This window comes from Anneissia japonica, unplaced genomic scaffold (genome assembly GCF_011630105.1).
Source record: "Anneissia japonica isolate Jap-2015-1 unplaced genomic scaffold, ASM1163010v1 scaffold287902_len55275_cov143, whole genome shotgun sequence".
Classification (NCBI taxonomy): domain Eukaryota; kingdom Metazoa; phylum Echinodermata; class Crinoidea; order Comatulida; family Comatulidae; genus Anneissia; species Anneissia japonica.
This window is the reverse complement of record NW_022706343.1, coordinates 39,548-55,668: the sequence shown is the minus strand read 5'-3', so window position 1 is coordinate 55,668 and position 16,121 is coordinate 39,548. Positions and strand designations below refer to the sequence as shown.

Below are 16,121 nucleotides of genomic sequence, written 5' to 3'. Positions count from 1 at the left end.
CATTCCACTATCCTATCAGTACCTGATGATGACCTATGGTCGAAAGTACTTGTACAATAAATATTATATATTTATACAGAACTTTGTTTGACTTCTTATTTTATATATACAAATCTGTCTATGCATATATATATATATATATATATATATATATATATATATATTATAGTAATAAAACACATAAAGCAAAAGTGTAGAGTAGCCTTAACTTTTAATGGTAAAAACACAAACATTTTCGGGCATCGCCCTTCATCAGGTGGTCATCAATCAGTAGATGCCTAAAAACATTATATGAAGAATGTATTTTTAGGCTGGAATAGTGAAGTATGTATTTCTAGAGGGCTTCAAAGGGCTTCCCTATTGCTCACTATTTCAAATTAAAGAGCCATACTATCAGTGATTTAGGCTAGTTAATCTTAGGCACCAATTTCAGATCTACTAAGGCTAGAAGATGTCCCAGGGGTATCCGCCCAGTCCTCTAGCCTTAGTACAGTAGTAGATTTGAAATTGGTGCCTATGATTATAAAGAATAAATCACCGATAGTATGGCTCGGTTAAAGTGGTGAGCAACAGGAAGCCCTTGTGATGGTTTTAACTATTTTTTTGTGGTTGTTTAGTCTGAGTTCACATTAGATTTCGCCTACATAATTGCTGTTTATTACATTTTATTTCAAAAAGTAGCGTGCTGCGCTTTTGTACGACGATGACGAAAAAATTCAAATTCGGTAAACCGGGTTTCGGCAAACTGGGATTTTATGTTTTCAGTGAACTGGATTCAGCAAACTGGGTTTTTGGCAAAGTGGGCTAAATTCGGCAAACCGGATTTCGACAAACTGGATTTCGACCAAGTGGGAGGATACCTTTATAATACAGTATCAGTAATACACTGCTGTACAGTAATAATTCTGTAGATTTGAAATGTGTGTAAGAATAAGAACAAAATGATGTCCAAAGAAAAGCATGAAGAGAGCATGACTTAGAAATCAGGGTTCAGGCTATCATTCAAATCCTGGATGAATGCATATTTTTTATGAAACAAAGAACAATCATTCCATAAGTAAAGGGCAAATTTTGACAAAACTGGAAAGTATTTAGACAGTTATACTGATAGTCCTCCTCTTAACAAAATGATGTCCAAAGAAAAGCATGAAGAGAGCATGACTTAGAAATCAGGGTTCAGGCTATCATTCAAATCCTGGATGAATGCACATTTTTTATGAAACAAAGAACAATCATTCCATAAGTAAAGGGCAAATTTTGACAAAACTGGAAAGTATTTAGACAATTATACTGATAGTCCTCCTCTTAATTGGGTGTTCCCTTAATTGGAGTTGGTGCAGTGTCCCCTGAGTGTAGGGTTGCCGCAAAAGAGGGATTTTAATATACTGTACTCACATTCAGGGCCGCCGAGAGCGGCCGCGGGCCATATGCGCTGCCTGGGCCCGTTGGCTGGGGGGTCCCAGCGGGATCGAGGGGCAGATCCGTGGTGGCTCCCGCACCCACCAGAAGGTAAGGCCTTTTAACGGATTAGAGGACTAATTTAATCAATCATAGAGTGCATAATTTCAACAGGTCATGAAAAAAAGTATAGAAACATGAAAAGTATAAAAGCTATCCTTCCTTTATACAAATGAGCTGAAAAGATTCATAACATAGGTATCAAAGTTTACAGTGGCAGATCCAAGAATTTGTAATAGAGGTAACCAAGAGAAGGGCTTTCACAGATGGACGGTTTATCTACCTCAGCCCCAACATGCTAAAGAAAACTTATGATTATGGCACTTCTGTACATCCGGAAATGTCATTCTTAGACTTAAAGTTGAGTAGAATTTTCTTTTTTTTCTCAATTTGTGTTAAATTTTTAAAAGTTTAGGGTAGTGGGGGCCAGGCCTCCCCTAAAATTAAGTGCATTAACCGGCATTAAATCACCTAAACTACTGTAGGCCTATAAACCAGCGTTTTTAATTTATTTTGTTTCTTTGAAATGTGTATGTACTGTATACAGTGTATGTACTGCTCCATCTCAAAAAGAAGCCTATACTATCTTAAAAAGAAGCCCATGGGCTTATTTTCGAGATGGGCTTCTTTTTGAGACTAGTTTTGGAAACTAAAGAGGGCTCCAATTCGAGATGGTCTTCTTCTCGAGATTAGGCACATTGGGCTTCAATTCGAGGTTTTACTGTATATTATCCTTTACTAGCGCAGGAACTGATTTTACATCAATATCTGGAAAGGTCATTACCCACCAGTCTAAGCATGCCCTCTTTCATTAACATTTCATTAACAATACTGCCTTGACTACAATGACTCATGTCAATATCCTGTTTGGGACCCCCAAAAGGCTAAAAAATATCGACATTTCAGCATACAAAATATTTATTGACAATCACAAAATACCTTCTGTTCAATCTGCAAAATTTTTTAGACAGTGGACTCGCATGGAAAGTTCACATAAGTGAAGTTGAGAGTAAAATTTCCAAAAGCCTTGGCATCATTTCTAGACTCTCTTCCTATTCCCTGTATGTTCTTTGTATTCTCTACTGCTCTCTCATTCTTCCTTACTTGAACTACTGCAACATTGTTTGGGGCAATACATATCCATCTAACATCAACAAACTTCAAATTCTTAAAAAAAAAAGGCTATCAGGATCATATCTGGCTCTCCCCCACAATCTCATTCTTCCCATCTGTTTTCCAACCTAAATTTTCTAAAATTATACGATATTAATTTAATCCAGCAAAGTATATTTGTATACTCCGCCATGCATTCGATCCTTCCCAAGCATTTAAGTAACATGATTATGTATAATTCCTCTTTTCACAATTATTATACGCGTTCTAGAACTGATATTCACATCCCTTATCACAACACAAACTATTTCCAACATAACATTAGATATACGGGCCCCTCTATTTGGAACAACCTACCATTCTCAATTACCAATGCTGTTTCTGCCAGAGCCTTTTCTAATAAACTGAAAAAACACTTAATCTCAAATTATTAAACTTTCTGAGGTTGAAATTCGTCGTGCTGTTTTGTTTTGAGCTGCTTTCTCTTCTTTTTTTCTATATATATTTATATTTTTTTATTTATTCATTTATTTAATTTATTATTTATTTTTTTTATTTTTTTTCAGGCCTGCCCATCACAAGATGTTTGTTTTTGCAAACAACTTCTTGGGTCCTGGCCTTCTTCCAATATTTGTATTTTGTGTTTGTAATTTTGTATTTTTAAGTGCCTTTGGAAGAAAATAAATGTTTTGTTGAATTGAATTGAATATAGATCAAGTCTGGAGAGATTTCAACAAGGCAAGCTAATGTATTACCACAAATTGAAGATGCGTTAATATCACTCAAATCTATCCTTACCAATTGAATGTCATATTTTCACCTACTGAATCAACCAGCTTTTCAAGGTTATCAAATAATTACTCCAACTGAACCACCATCATAATTAGGGTGATAAAACCCCAAGAAGTGACTTACCATCAATATCTGAAAGGTCATTGCCCTCCAATTTAAGCAAGCCATCTTTCAATACTACATTCATCCTACCACATTCCTCAATCATTTCAGTAATAATACTGCCTGATAAACTGCAATGTCTCATATCAATACGGATCAGGTCTGGAGAGATCTTAATAAGGCAAGCTAATGTTTTACCACTGATCGAAGACAGGTTAATATTACTTAAAACTATCGAATGCCAAGTCAATGTTTTATTTACAACACTTACTGATTCAATCAGATTTTGTAGGTTATCAGCTGTAAGAGAATGAATACGCCAATTGAAAGCACCTTTAAAATCAAAGACGGAATCTTCGACATATGCCCTGATTAACTCTGCAAGTGACTTAACATCAATATCTGAAAGGTCATTGTACTCTAGTTGAAGCGAGTTGTCTTTCAATACTACATTCATCCTACCACATTCCTCCATCATTTCATTAACAATACTGCCTGATAAACTGCAAAGTCTCATGTTAATATGGATCAGGTCTGGAGAGATCTTAATAAGGCAAGCTAATGTTTTACCACTGATCGAAGACAGGTTAATATGACATAAAACTATCGAATGCCAAGTCAACGTTTTATTTACAACACTTACTGATTCAATCAGATTTTGTAGGTTATCAGCTGTAAGAGAATAATTACGCCAAATGAAAGCACCTTTAAAATCAAAGACGGAATCTTCGACATATGCCCTGATTAACTCTGCAAGTGACTTACCATCAATATCTGAAAGGTCATTGCCCTCCAGTTGAAGCAAGTTGTCTTTCAATACTACATTCATCCTGTCACATTCCTCCATCATTTCATTAACAATACTGCCTGATAAACTGCAATGTCTCATGTCAATATGGATCAGGTCTGGAGAGATGTTAATAAGGCAAGCTAATGTTTTACCACTGATCGAAGACAGGTTAATATGACATAAAACTATCGAATGCCAATTCAATGTTTTATTTACAACACTTACTGATTCAATCAGATTTTGTAGGTTATCAGCTGTAAGAGAATAATCACTCCATTTGAAAAAAGCTTTGTTTATCTCTGCAAGTGACTTACCATCAATATCTGAAAGGTCATTGCCCTTCAGTTGAAGCAAGTTGTCTTTCAATACTACATTCATCCTACCACATTCCTCCATCATTTCATTAACAATACTGCCTGATAAACTGCAATGACTCATGTTAAAATAACAAAGTTTGGGAAGCATTTTCAATAAGGTTCCAAACGTTTTTCCATCTAAATTTCCTAAATAATTTCGGCTGAAATCTAGTTTACGTAATTCAATTTCATGAAACCCATTGATCATTTTATTAAAACTTGCCTTTGATAGCCCACATGAAGCTATAGAAAGACCAGATATATTAGGATACCCTTTAAGTAAATTGCCCAATAATGCATTATCAATGTTATTATTGTTAATAATAAGATTGCATCCACCTAAAGAAATTCCACTGTTTTGACATTCAGTAATCATTGCCTTCACAATATCACCTGATAAACTACAACCGCTTATATTTAGCACATTTATTTCAGGAGCTATTTCAAATAGTTTTCCTAGTAATGTTCCATCGATATTATGTAGATCATTGCCCATAATATCAAGTTCTGTTAACTTCAACTTTACATTAGTTTTGTGTAACTCAATGATAACTACACTGAGTACAGACTCAGCAAGCTTACCCGAAGTGATACGTAATTTAGAGAGGTTATTTGAATGTGTCAGCAAATGAATCAAGAATGATGAATTAAATACATGGGTTAAACAGAAACTAGTGTAACCATAGTTGAATTTGAGGTATTTCATCTCAGCAGAAAGGAAATTATGGTTTTCACTTGTCCAATTTGATATATATTCAAATAAAGGGTATTCAATACTGAACCTGAAGCTGGAGTTTCCTAAATTTTGTCCTCCTACAATAACTAAGATATGTACAAAACTTCTGCATGATGATCTGAAAGTTTCTTCACTAGATGCATCTAACAGCGATATACATTTCTCCACAAGTTTTTCTGATCTTCCCTCATATATAGTGCAACATATGTTTAAAAGTTTATATAAATGCTCACTTACTACGCTTTTATCATCCTTAAGGACACTTCTGTATGTCTCACGCATTTGCTTACAGCAGGATTTCATTTCAGTGGACATGTTTTTATCCAATTCCTGTAGCACAGCTTCTTCATTTTCCTCCTTTATATGTGTGAAACCCTGTGCTATTGAGTAAAAATGTGAAGCCCTGATTACTAACCAATGTTTAAGCAATCCACCAGCTTTAGCACCTAGAAATCCTATTGTAAACACTCTTGTCATATTTAAATATTTATTAGATCTTATCACCTCATATTCATCAGATTTCAAATATTCTTTCTCAATTTGATTCGACAAATAAAAACCTGCTAATGCCTCTGAAATTAATTTGTGTGGAGGTGTGTACATCTCTCTTACATCACCAGGGTTAAAAGGGCTATCTTCATAAACAAATCCAATTTTCAATGCTAAATCTACAGAATCTATATTTTTTGTCATATTTGATAAAACATGTTTGTCAATAGACAATTTATTTTCCTTTAGGCCTTCATACATACATTCTCCTAATAGTAGAATGGCAAGTCTATACTGCTCTGGAACACTATTAATTTGGGAAATTGCAATTTTATCATCCCTCTTGCATTTATATTGACTTAAAATGCAACAAATCAGTTGAATGAAAAGAACTGACAAGTCTTTTGGAAGATGTTGATTTTGTTCCCATATGGTACAAATCATAAGCAATAACAGTGGGGATGAGCACAATTCAAATGCCTCTTTATGATCACCACCCCAGTAAAGTTCATGCTGTGACACAAGATTGAACTCCTTCATTAATAATTCCCCCAACTCACATTTGTTGATTGAATGAAAATGATCATGAATATACTTCTTTATGTTTCTTCTACTGAACCCCTTCACTTCAATATGTACAGTACAACATTTAATCAAATCAATTGTGTAGTCAGGTCGGGATGTTATCACCACAGTGCTTTTTTCTAATTCACATCCTTTGAACAGATATACAGGGTCCTTAGCATCTCTGTGTAACTCATCATATCCATCTAACAAAATAACTATATCATCAGCATTATTGATCAGAAATCTTTCAACTGAGTTAGTTGGCAAGTTGTGCTGAAGAATTAATTCATTTGTAACTATGTTTTTTAGAATTAATTCCAACATATCTGTACTTGTTTTAATGTCCCCAACACTGATCAGAAACAGTAATTTACCGGCAAAGGCATGTAATTTATCAGTAGCCCATTTATAAGTAATATATTTCAGAAGTGTAGTCTTGCCCATCCCTCCTCCTCCTGTTATTAATACCTTACATGAATCTTTTGATTTAATGATACCTAATACCTCTGTTAAAGATGTGGGTCTACCTTCCTTTCTTATACATGTTGATTTGAATTCATCTGGTTCTTCTTTGTCTTTCCTGTTGGATTCCAGTAAGATGAGTTGTGTGAATACTTCAGCAATATCTACTCTATGATGTCTATGCCAGATTGCTGGTGTCATTTGATTAACATCCTGATACAATTGCTTCAGCTTTCTTGTCAGAAATTCTTTGATAATTAAATCTGGAAACCAGTAAAAAAAAACATATTTCTGCAATTATCTATCTCATACAGAAATATTTTAAGACTTAAGTTATGTAGTAACAAACATCTATTTTAAATTACACTTATTGTGTTGTATTGTATTAATTAATATTTAATCCTTTTTTTATGCACAACCACATATTTAATGTTTTCTAAAACACAGAAATCAGAATTTTTAACAATTTCAGGTTTTTCCAGTTTATGAAAGAAGATATATTGAAAAACATAAATAAGGAATAAATATAAGCTGTTTTGAGTTGCACTAACGTTTTAGTTATTCTTGTTTTTCTTTATGACATGCAGCATCAAACTTAAAATAACTACTTCTTAGTTTTTTTTTTATCTTATTAATCTACTTTTTTATTTATGCTACTGTTCATACTTAATTTGATGTTGTCTTGTAATCAAATGTGTAAGTGTTCTGCTGCTGAAAAAGTGGGTCCAAATAAATATTATTCATTATTATTATTCAACAGAGAGTGAAAAAGAAGGGACACATTACAAACAAAGACTAGGCATACAGAGTGCCAGTCGTTGGCCAAGTCGATTCCATAGAAAATGCAACGCAACAAAGCATGAGCAACTGTTCGTTTTTACTAATCCACTAAGGCTGCCACTAACAATCAGGAGAGAATGTCACATAATCAAGCGATTACTGTGAGAAGAAAGGTACTCATCAGTCGTCGCACTGTGTGTCTGGGTTTAGTCTCATTGGCTCAAATTGTGAATTGTTTAAGTAATGTTAGATGAGAGTTAACAAGTAAACATTTTGATAAATATTGCAAACTATAATTAATGCTAGGAAAGAACACAATGACATTTATAGCACTTTTGCATTAAAAAAATATTATCTCTATTTCTTGATACCAATGATTTTATTTTTTGTTTTATTTATTTATCTGTACGGCAATTCTAATTTAGGATCTTGTTGTACTACTGTAACTTTTGTTATTGTATTTTCTTTTCTTGTCTTCTGAGTAACTAGGTGACCTGTATAAACTTTTGTTTTATTATAAAGTATTTTATTTACTTGTATCTCATTTAATTAGGTCTATATACTGTAATTACGAACATCGAGTGTTCAAATGATGCAAAAGTGAATCCAATAAATGTTGTTTTGTATTGTAGAGCTAACTGTTGACTGGAGAAGCAATATCTTAAATTTTAAAATATGCTTTCATGTATAATGGATAATCCTTATAGAAAATGTAGTTAAGTCAAGTCAGAATTTTTTTTTAAATTATCACTCAAACTGACTGTTGCAGAACTGCAACTACAATTGAAAACATAGTACATGTTTCTAGAATTACAACAATAATTTTAATGTTTGGATTTCAAATGGATTAAAAGCACAAGACAGGACTTTCTACAAAGAATTCTACAGAGTAAGCATAGCCTATTAATGTTTTAGTACTTGGTACTTGATAACTGCCATCCAATGTTAAGGGTATGGATGTAGTTATGGTGGGTGGAAGTGGGCTGAGCCACCCTGCCTTAAAGTTTTTCACCCTGTCTAAAGCTAATTTCATGGCCTTCGACCCACCCTTATTAACCCACTTTTCCATCCTTAAAATCAACTCTTATTATTTAGAGTTTACCAATGTTATCACCCACCCACCCTTAAAATGTCTATCACCCACCCTTAGGTTTCTACAGCTACAACCCTGTAAGGGACAACAATTTCTCAACACTGTTTGCGTTGCACCAGTGTAAAATCCCTAAGCGTTGGGTATTAACAACTCAACCCTACTTAATGTCGCAATGCACCAATATTTCCTGCGCTAATTGAAACCAGGGCTATTAACATTCCTTTGCATTCTTAGTTAAAAGTTAAAAACAAATTTTAGAGTCAACAATTAACAAACATTTAAAACCATTACATTGTATTCTATTATTTGTGTGAGGGTGTAGTTTGTACATGCAAATCTGTTTAACTAATTATAGATAAGCTATGTTATAGCACTACCATGATATCCTTCCACCACAGAACTAGTGCAAGCTATATTTGCTGTACAGTAAACTCGATTTATTGTTTCATTTATGAAAATATTGATTATACTTAATTATTAATTATTTAGATTTATAACGTTAATTTTTACGCTGAGCGGATTAATTCCTCTTGCGAACTGCGTTGGAGAATGCTAGGGTTTGGTATGCTTGCCCTCTTTCTCTCTCTCTGGACCAGTTAAACTGTCAAGACGTGATATGTTAATTGTCTGATGTTCATTGCTTTAAATAGTGTTATTTTCATCGTTTAACCTTTGTAGAGAGCATTGCTTGTAATGCAGATGTAAACTGTCTTGTTCCTGTCTCGTTGTGGCAATAGCTGCAGTGTTCTGTTGGGTTTCACCTTCTTTTATGGTGGTGAAGCATTGATTTGATGTTAGATTTATAAATAAACACAATCGTGACAATAATTGGATTTCTGTGTCCGGGTGCCTTACATGCGTTTTATGAGTTTGCTCTCCCACTCTCTATTTCGTACTCAATACCAACGGACACGTTCCGAAGGTCACATTTGCATATTGTTATTTTTTTTATACTCCAGAGGTTTGGTATTAGCAGCACCATTGAACCAGAGTAATTTGGCTTATTCCACTTAAATGAAATGAAATCAGGCAAAAATAATTTCATATACATACCTTGCTTACTTGGGCAATCTAAGTTTTGCCTTGCTGATACTTGTGATCCAACTTCATCACCTAGATATAGAAAGTGAAAATTGTTTCAGATTTTCTATAATATTAAAACAAAATTGTTCATTCTATTGCCCAACCTGTTGCAAAAAACCACAAAATTTGTACAGCAATTAAGTTTGCTTTTGTTTAATCCCGTCTCTGTCAAGGGTGTTTTGTTTTCTATATATTTTTGTTGTACATGTTTTAAAAATTGGATGAAATAAATAAAATAAATGAATGAAATATTGCCCAATTAAGTGAAAGAAACAATTACGAATATCAAGTAAATTTATAAAAAATAATTACACCAAATAACAATTTTTAAAGAGTTGTGCTATAGTACTGTTAGTTGTACAACAGCAAAGGTTGCACTCATGTTCACATTTTTTGTATTGTCACATGAATTATTATAAATTATATAAAATGCAACCAAAAATAAACTTATATTTTCTAGAACCTCCCAAATTAATTGAATAAGTTTCAATTATTAACACAAAGAGAAATATAATGAAGAGTCAGGCTCCGGAGGAAAACAATTTTTTGATATGCTGTAGAAATGATTTTTCTAAGACAAAAAAAAGTTGTTTGACGAAAAACTGGGGAACGGTGAATGAGATACAGATTTTTTAATATTTAAAAACTGGGGGAAAAAGGGGCGTAACTGCCCTTTTTTACACCTTAGGTGTACCTGTATGTATGTGGGCATAGTATGTATATGTGGGCATGTATGTTTGTGTGGGCTTGTATGCATGTGTGTGTATGTGGGTGTGGTGCCCCTGTGCTACTACAGTATCCCTTACCTAAGCTTATATAGTGTAGCTCTCCAATTTGACCAAATAACATTACACCATCTGGGTTTGAACTTTCTTGGATTTTTGTGACCAAGTGGCCCTGCTCTGTGCTTTTTCTTTGACTGGTCACTATTTGAAAGTTGTGATTTAATATTCGTGATATCCCTCTTATGGCTGTTTCGTCAACAAAAGTACCATCTTTACTCAATTCATCTAGATATTTGTCATCTGTAAGGGCGATCAATGGATCTTCTTTATCCTGGAAAAAATTTAGAAATTGCTAAATGCAATAAAACACAATGTATCAAACAACACTTGGATAATACCATGCAAGTATAATGATAATACTATGGAATAATCTACACAATTACCAAATGTCGCAAGTAGTCCACTAAATCAGCCCTGAGTTGTGCACTAGATCGATTTGGTAAACCCAGCCTCTCAAATTGATCTTGGATGCAGTATAAGAAACAGTTCCCATCACCACTAACATCCTTTCTTATATGCATGTTTGACTGTCTAATATTCTCTTTCAAACGGTTGTAGTAAGATGTGTATGTTTCATGCTCTTGCTTACTGACTGCTCTCTTGTACACTGAGAAAAAAACGCACACGGAAAATTATGACACTACAATTAATTGAACAATATGACAATGACAACTTCAGAATTAAACCTACCTGAGCATACACTTGCACAGTGCTGGCTCTAAATGTTGGATGAAATGATAGATAAAATATAAAGAGGGTTCCTAAATTGAGCATGATTAAAAAAGTAGACCATTACTGCAGAATGAAATATGAAATATTAGTCATCATACTGTAATCTTGCAGGTAAAACACAAGAGGCAAAAACTAAATTTTAAAATTAGTCTTGTGTAGTGTATATAAAACCGTGTAAAATAAAAAATTGGTAAACCTCTCTTTAACAAACATAGCTCTGTACCTTCCAGTTCCAGTAAAGCTTTCAGAGCTTTGTCACTTGGTAATCCTTCAATGAAATCATCAATTTTTTCTTCACAAAGCTCATTCCTTTGCTCTAGATCTAGAATCAAATGCCAGCTATCTTTATACTTCTTTAACAACGGTATGTTATATCGGACATCAAGCGCTACTATATCAGCTTTAGTCAGTGCCATTCCTAGCTTCAACAGGAATTGTCTGTACCATGACAATTTAGACACTTCATGTTCTTCAATTCTTTGTAAAGTTGGAAGTACAATACTGGATTTGAAGCCAAGATGTCCGGTAACTTTGATTGTGTCATACAGGATAGTGAGATTTGTTTGACTCAAATTCCCAGAACAAATTAAAATACTTAGCAAGGACATTACATCAGTAGCCTTACTTAAATCAGAGTCAATTGGCACATGTTTTCTGTTGTTGTACAAAACTTTCAGCATATTGATGTATTCAAGTCCATCATACCAACTTGAAAAATCCACCAATAGCTGGCTGAAATCTCTTTTTGAAAGTCCTATGATACAAGCGAAAATAAATTGACTATCATCAATAATAGAAATATACAATTCAGGAAAATTTTAATCTACAATGAAAAATGTGTATTTGATAAACATCATCATTAATCATCCATTATAGTTATTAAAATCATCATTATAGAAGTGAAAAATAGACAGCAAAGAAGATAAAAACTAAATTGAAGATTAAACAATGGAATTAATCAATACATGTTTAGAATCCTGAACAAATTCTAATTTATTTTAAAATTATTGCATTAAAGATTTTTTGTGGAAGAAAGTGTATAACAAGCCAAAAAGTCTACAGAGTAAACTTAATGTGTATAATTCAGTTTGTTTAGATGAAGTACACCAACATTGAATAAAGATGAAAATATCCAGGTTTTGTTAGTTTAATTAATTAGTCATTTTTAAGTAACCTACCGTAATCATGGGCGATTTTTCCTACATTTGTGTTGTTTTATATCATTAAATAATATGTTAATTTGGGAAGATAAAATAGACAAGACAGTCACTTTAACTATATACACTTTGAAATTCACTGTAAATATTTATTTACTTTTATACCTTCCAAGAGGCAATATAGGATGTGCATGTACAGTACATACAGGTAAGATTATTACCAATGATCAGGGCAATGTGAAGTCCTTTGAAAGAGTTGCACACAACAATGCCAACAACAATTACTTTATAAACAGTATTTTACCTGTTTCCTCCATTCTTCCTTTGTGATCTACTTCTCACAGCAATTTATACAATAATTCACTCAAACTGTTGGGATGCACAAGCTTTCACACTAAAACAGATTCAATAGAAATGAAGATGTTCTTAATATTCTTTATATACCCGTATTACCATCATTTTAATAAAATATTTAAATATTTACTGTGTTTCACCAATGTTTTTACTTTTTAGTCAAAGCAGTTTATTTAAAAACCATCAGAGTAAAATACTAATACATTTAAAGATGTACTATTAGTCAAAAGAATAATAAATAATAAATCAAAAATTCAAATAATTTGTTTTGTTTTTACCAATTTAGATATTTTACAACAAAATGCTTATACTGTACTGAATACCAGATATCATGTGACACCATTTCATTTACTAAATTTCATTATTACAACTCGTGTATTAAAACCACTGATTCTTTAACAACCCATGGAAGTCTCAACATCTGTTTTAAAAAGTCAAAATACTGAAAGTTCTTTGAAGGCAGTAGAATAATATCCAATATTTTTTTTAAATATCTGAATATTTAGAATATCGATAACATAAACAAATTACAAACCAGCTAAAGTGGGCTGCATAGTCAATTCTTGATTACTACTCAGTTGCCCCTTACATTGGCAAGAGCATTACAATCTTTAAAATTCTACTTACCAGGTAAGTTTTTTTAATACCAAAATGTCCCCCCCCCCCCAACACTCTTGATGTCAGTTGCCTTTCTCTTCAGCTCTTAGATGAATTGTATCATCACATCTTGGCTCACTTTTTGTGTTACTGGTAAGGTTTATACCTGTAAAGCCATAAATATTTTATTTATCATCTTTTCTTTCTTGGCTAACAAAATCAATAAGCAATGAAATTAAATCGTAAATAATTTTAACATATATGATTTTATATCAGTTTACTTTCCTTTGACCTAATTTTATTATAGTGTCTTGACTAGCAACTCTTACTTGACTTACTCTTACTTGTACGATGGGAAAAGAATAGTTTATTTACCTCAATATTTTCATTCAATCAATATTGATTGAAATAGATGTAATACAATGCAAGTTAATCCAAATATCATAGGCTAAAAAAGCAGTCTAAAGTTACCAAACATGCTTACAATATATTTTCTGTGATAAATTTTATTATAGAATTATCCTATTTTATTACAGTATCGAATGTACTCAATCATTGCAGTTTTTCTGTATTAATACAGTACTTTTATGGTTTTCGCTGAACCCACCACAAATGTACTGTACCTACTGCCTACTGTATATCAGGGTTGCCATTTGGCCTTTTTGACGGCCAGATTCCTCAAATCTGGCCGTATAAAAATTTGCCAGGCCGTAACGTTTGAAAAGTCACGGCCAAACTATATTTGGCCGAATTTTTGAATTTACATTTTTTTTTCAATACAGGCCTAATATAACAGACTTGTTTTGGATGTGTTGTTTTTGTTAGCTTAAATTTTATATTTGATTCTAATCACAGTGGCGAATCCAGGGGGTTCGGCGGGAGGGGGGTTTGTCCTCCTCTGTGAAGAAACGTAACAAAATAGTATGGGTCCTGGCTTACAAATTTCATGCTAACTACAGACCTTCGCCCACTTCGCCCAAGCGAAGGTCAGGGTGAGAATTCAAAATAAAATGTTGACCATTTTTTCCAACAATCATACTTACTTTCCTTGACACTTATTTTGAACATTACCATTAGAAAAATGTTAAAAAAATCCACACTATCCTATACCTTACACTTTTAAACTGATTGTACTGTAGGCCCTACCAGAGAGAGAGGTACATTCCCAATACATTATGGTCTTCCACTTCTATAGCACATGATACAGTGCATAGCAAACGTTATGTAACCACTAATAATACTCAGGTCCAGTGGCGTAGGTATGGACAGTGCAGTCAGTGCACAGCACTGGGGCCCGAGGCTATTGGGGGCTCATTCAATATGTATAATGATCTAAAAATTTAACTTTAAAAAAATCCTATTCAAACTTTAAAAGGACCCTTCAATAATATTAGGTTTTAGAGGCTATAGTTATTGATTATATTCATTACAATTTACCTATTAGGCCTACCTATTTCCCAAACGCTGCAAGTAAAAAAAAAAAAACAATACTAGCCCTTACGTATACGATGGACTAATATACTTTTTGAAAGCACAATTCTAAAGCAATACAATATCGTCACGCACATTTTGTGTTTGTGGTACAGTATTTTAAAGTTGGTTAAACTATTATAGTGTACGTTTTCAAACACTTCAGATCATCATAACTTCATGAATACATTTTAGATTCAGTTCACTGCAAGTAGGTCGATGACTGTTCTATTACTGAATGGTAATTGTTATCATGGTGATGGAATAGACAATACCTGGATTTGCGTCAGGAGAATCAATTAGGGGCCTCTATGTATTTTGCCCAACCTGTCGTGAAAATGTATTGAATACGGTACTCAGTGCGTGATTCACTAATACACTTTTTGAAATCACATTTCTAAAGCAATAAAATATCGTCACGCACATTTGTATTTGTGGTATTTTAAAGTTGGTTCAACTATTATTGTGTACGTTTTTAAACATTTCAGATCATCATAACTTCATGAATACATTTTAGATTCACTTCACTGCAAGTAGGTCGATGACTGTTCTATTATTGAATAGTAATTGTTATTATCGTGATGGAATATACAATACCTGAATTTGCACCAGGAGAATCAATTAGGGGGGCCTATATGTGTAATTTTGCCCAACCTGTTGTGAAAATGTATTGAATACTCAGTGCGTGTGAAAACACTTGCAAAATATATTTGCAAGTTGTTCTCCAGTGGGACTCGAACCCACATTCTCCAGATCACTAGCCTGGCATCATACCTTTAGACCACGGAGCTTGCACCTGATGGCCAGGGTTGAATTCGAGCTAAAGTAAGCAGCGAGTACTATTTTTGCAAGCGTTTTTACATGTACTGAATATTCAGTACATTTTCACGACGGGTTGGACACAATTCCACCTATATGTTCTATTGATGTTGTCAATATTATAATATATCATAGATTCATGAATTGCTTAATAGGCCCTAAACGATAACATGACTTGACCATAGTTTGTTCTCAATATTCTAACAAAATATTTTTTAGATATTTCTGAGTGTTAATGCCGTACCGTATCTGTTTTAAAAAACCTCAGAACGTATAAGCATTCAGAGTTTCGCCTGAGTAGACCCCACTAGAGGCTCTGTCTCTATGTCCGATCAGGTGCATTTTTACCAATTTTACCTAGGGCCCGGCAGTTATCTATGCCATAG

The 16,121-nt window shown here is 33.5% G+C and overlaps 1 protein-coding gene across 2 annotated transcripts in view; it reads right to left on the bottom strand.

Moving 5' to 3' along the window:
- Positions 1-3,201: 3,201 nt before the first annotated feature.
- LOC117106113 overlaps positions 3,202-16,121 on the bottom strand; it is a 19,578-nt gene continuing 6,658 nt past the window's right edge. Inside the window, exons 2-8 of one of the 2 annotated variants that reach the window (XM_033247457.1) lie at positions 13,477-13,612; positions 12,800-12,889; positions 11,535-12,092; positions 10,990-11,213; positions 10,628-10,877; positions 9,792-9,851; positions 3,202-7,128 (exon numbers count right to left, since the gene is read on the bottom strand). In XM_033247457.1, the coding sequence (XP_033103348.1) occupies positions 3,455-7,128; positions 9,792-9,851; positions 10,628-10,877; positions 10,990-11,213; positions 11,535-12,092; positions 12,800-12,812 (4,779 nt within the window). In that variant the 5' untranslated portion in view covers positions 12,813-12,889; positions 13,477-13,612 and the 3' untranslated portion in view covers positions 3,202-3,454. The remainder of the gene's footprint in view (positions 7,129-9,791; positions 9,852-10,627; positions 10,878-10,989; positions 11,214-11,534; positions 12,093-12,799; positions 12,890-13,476; positions 13,613-16,121) is intronic. The other variant, XM_033247458.1, reaches the window with a different exon arrangement.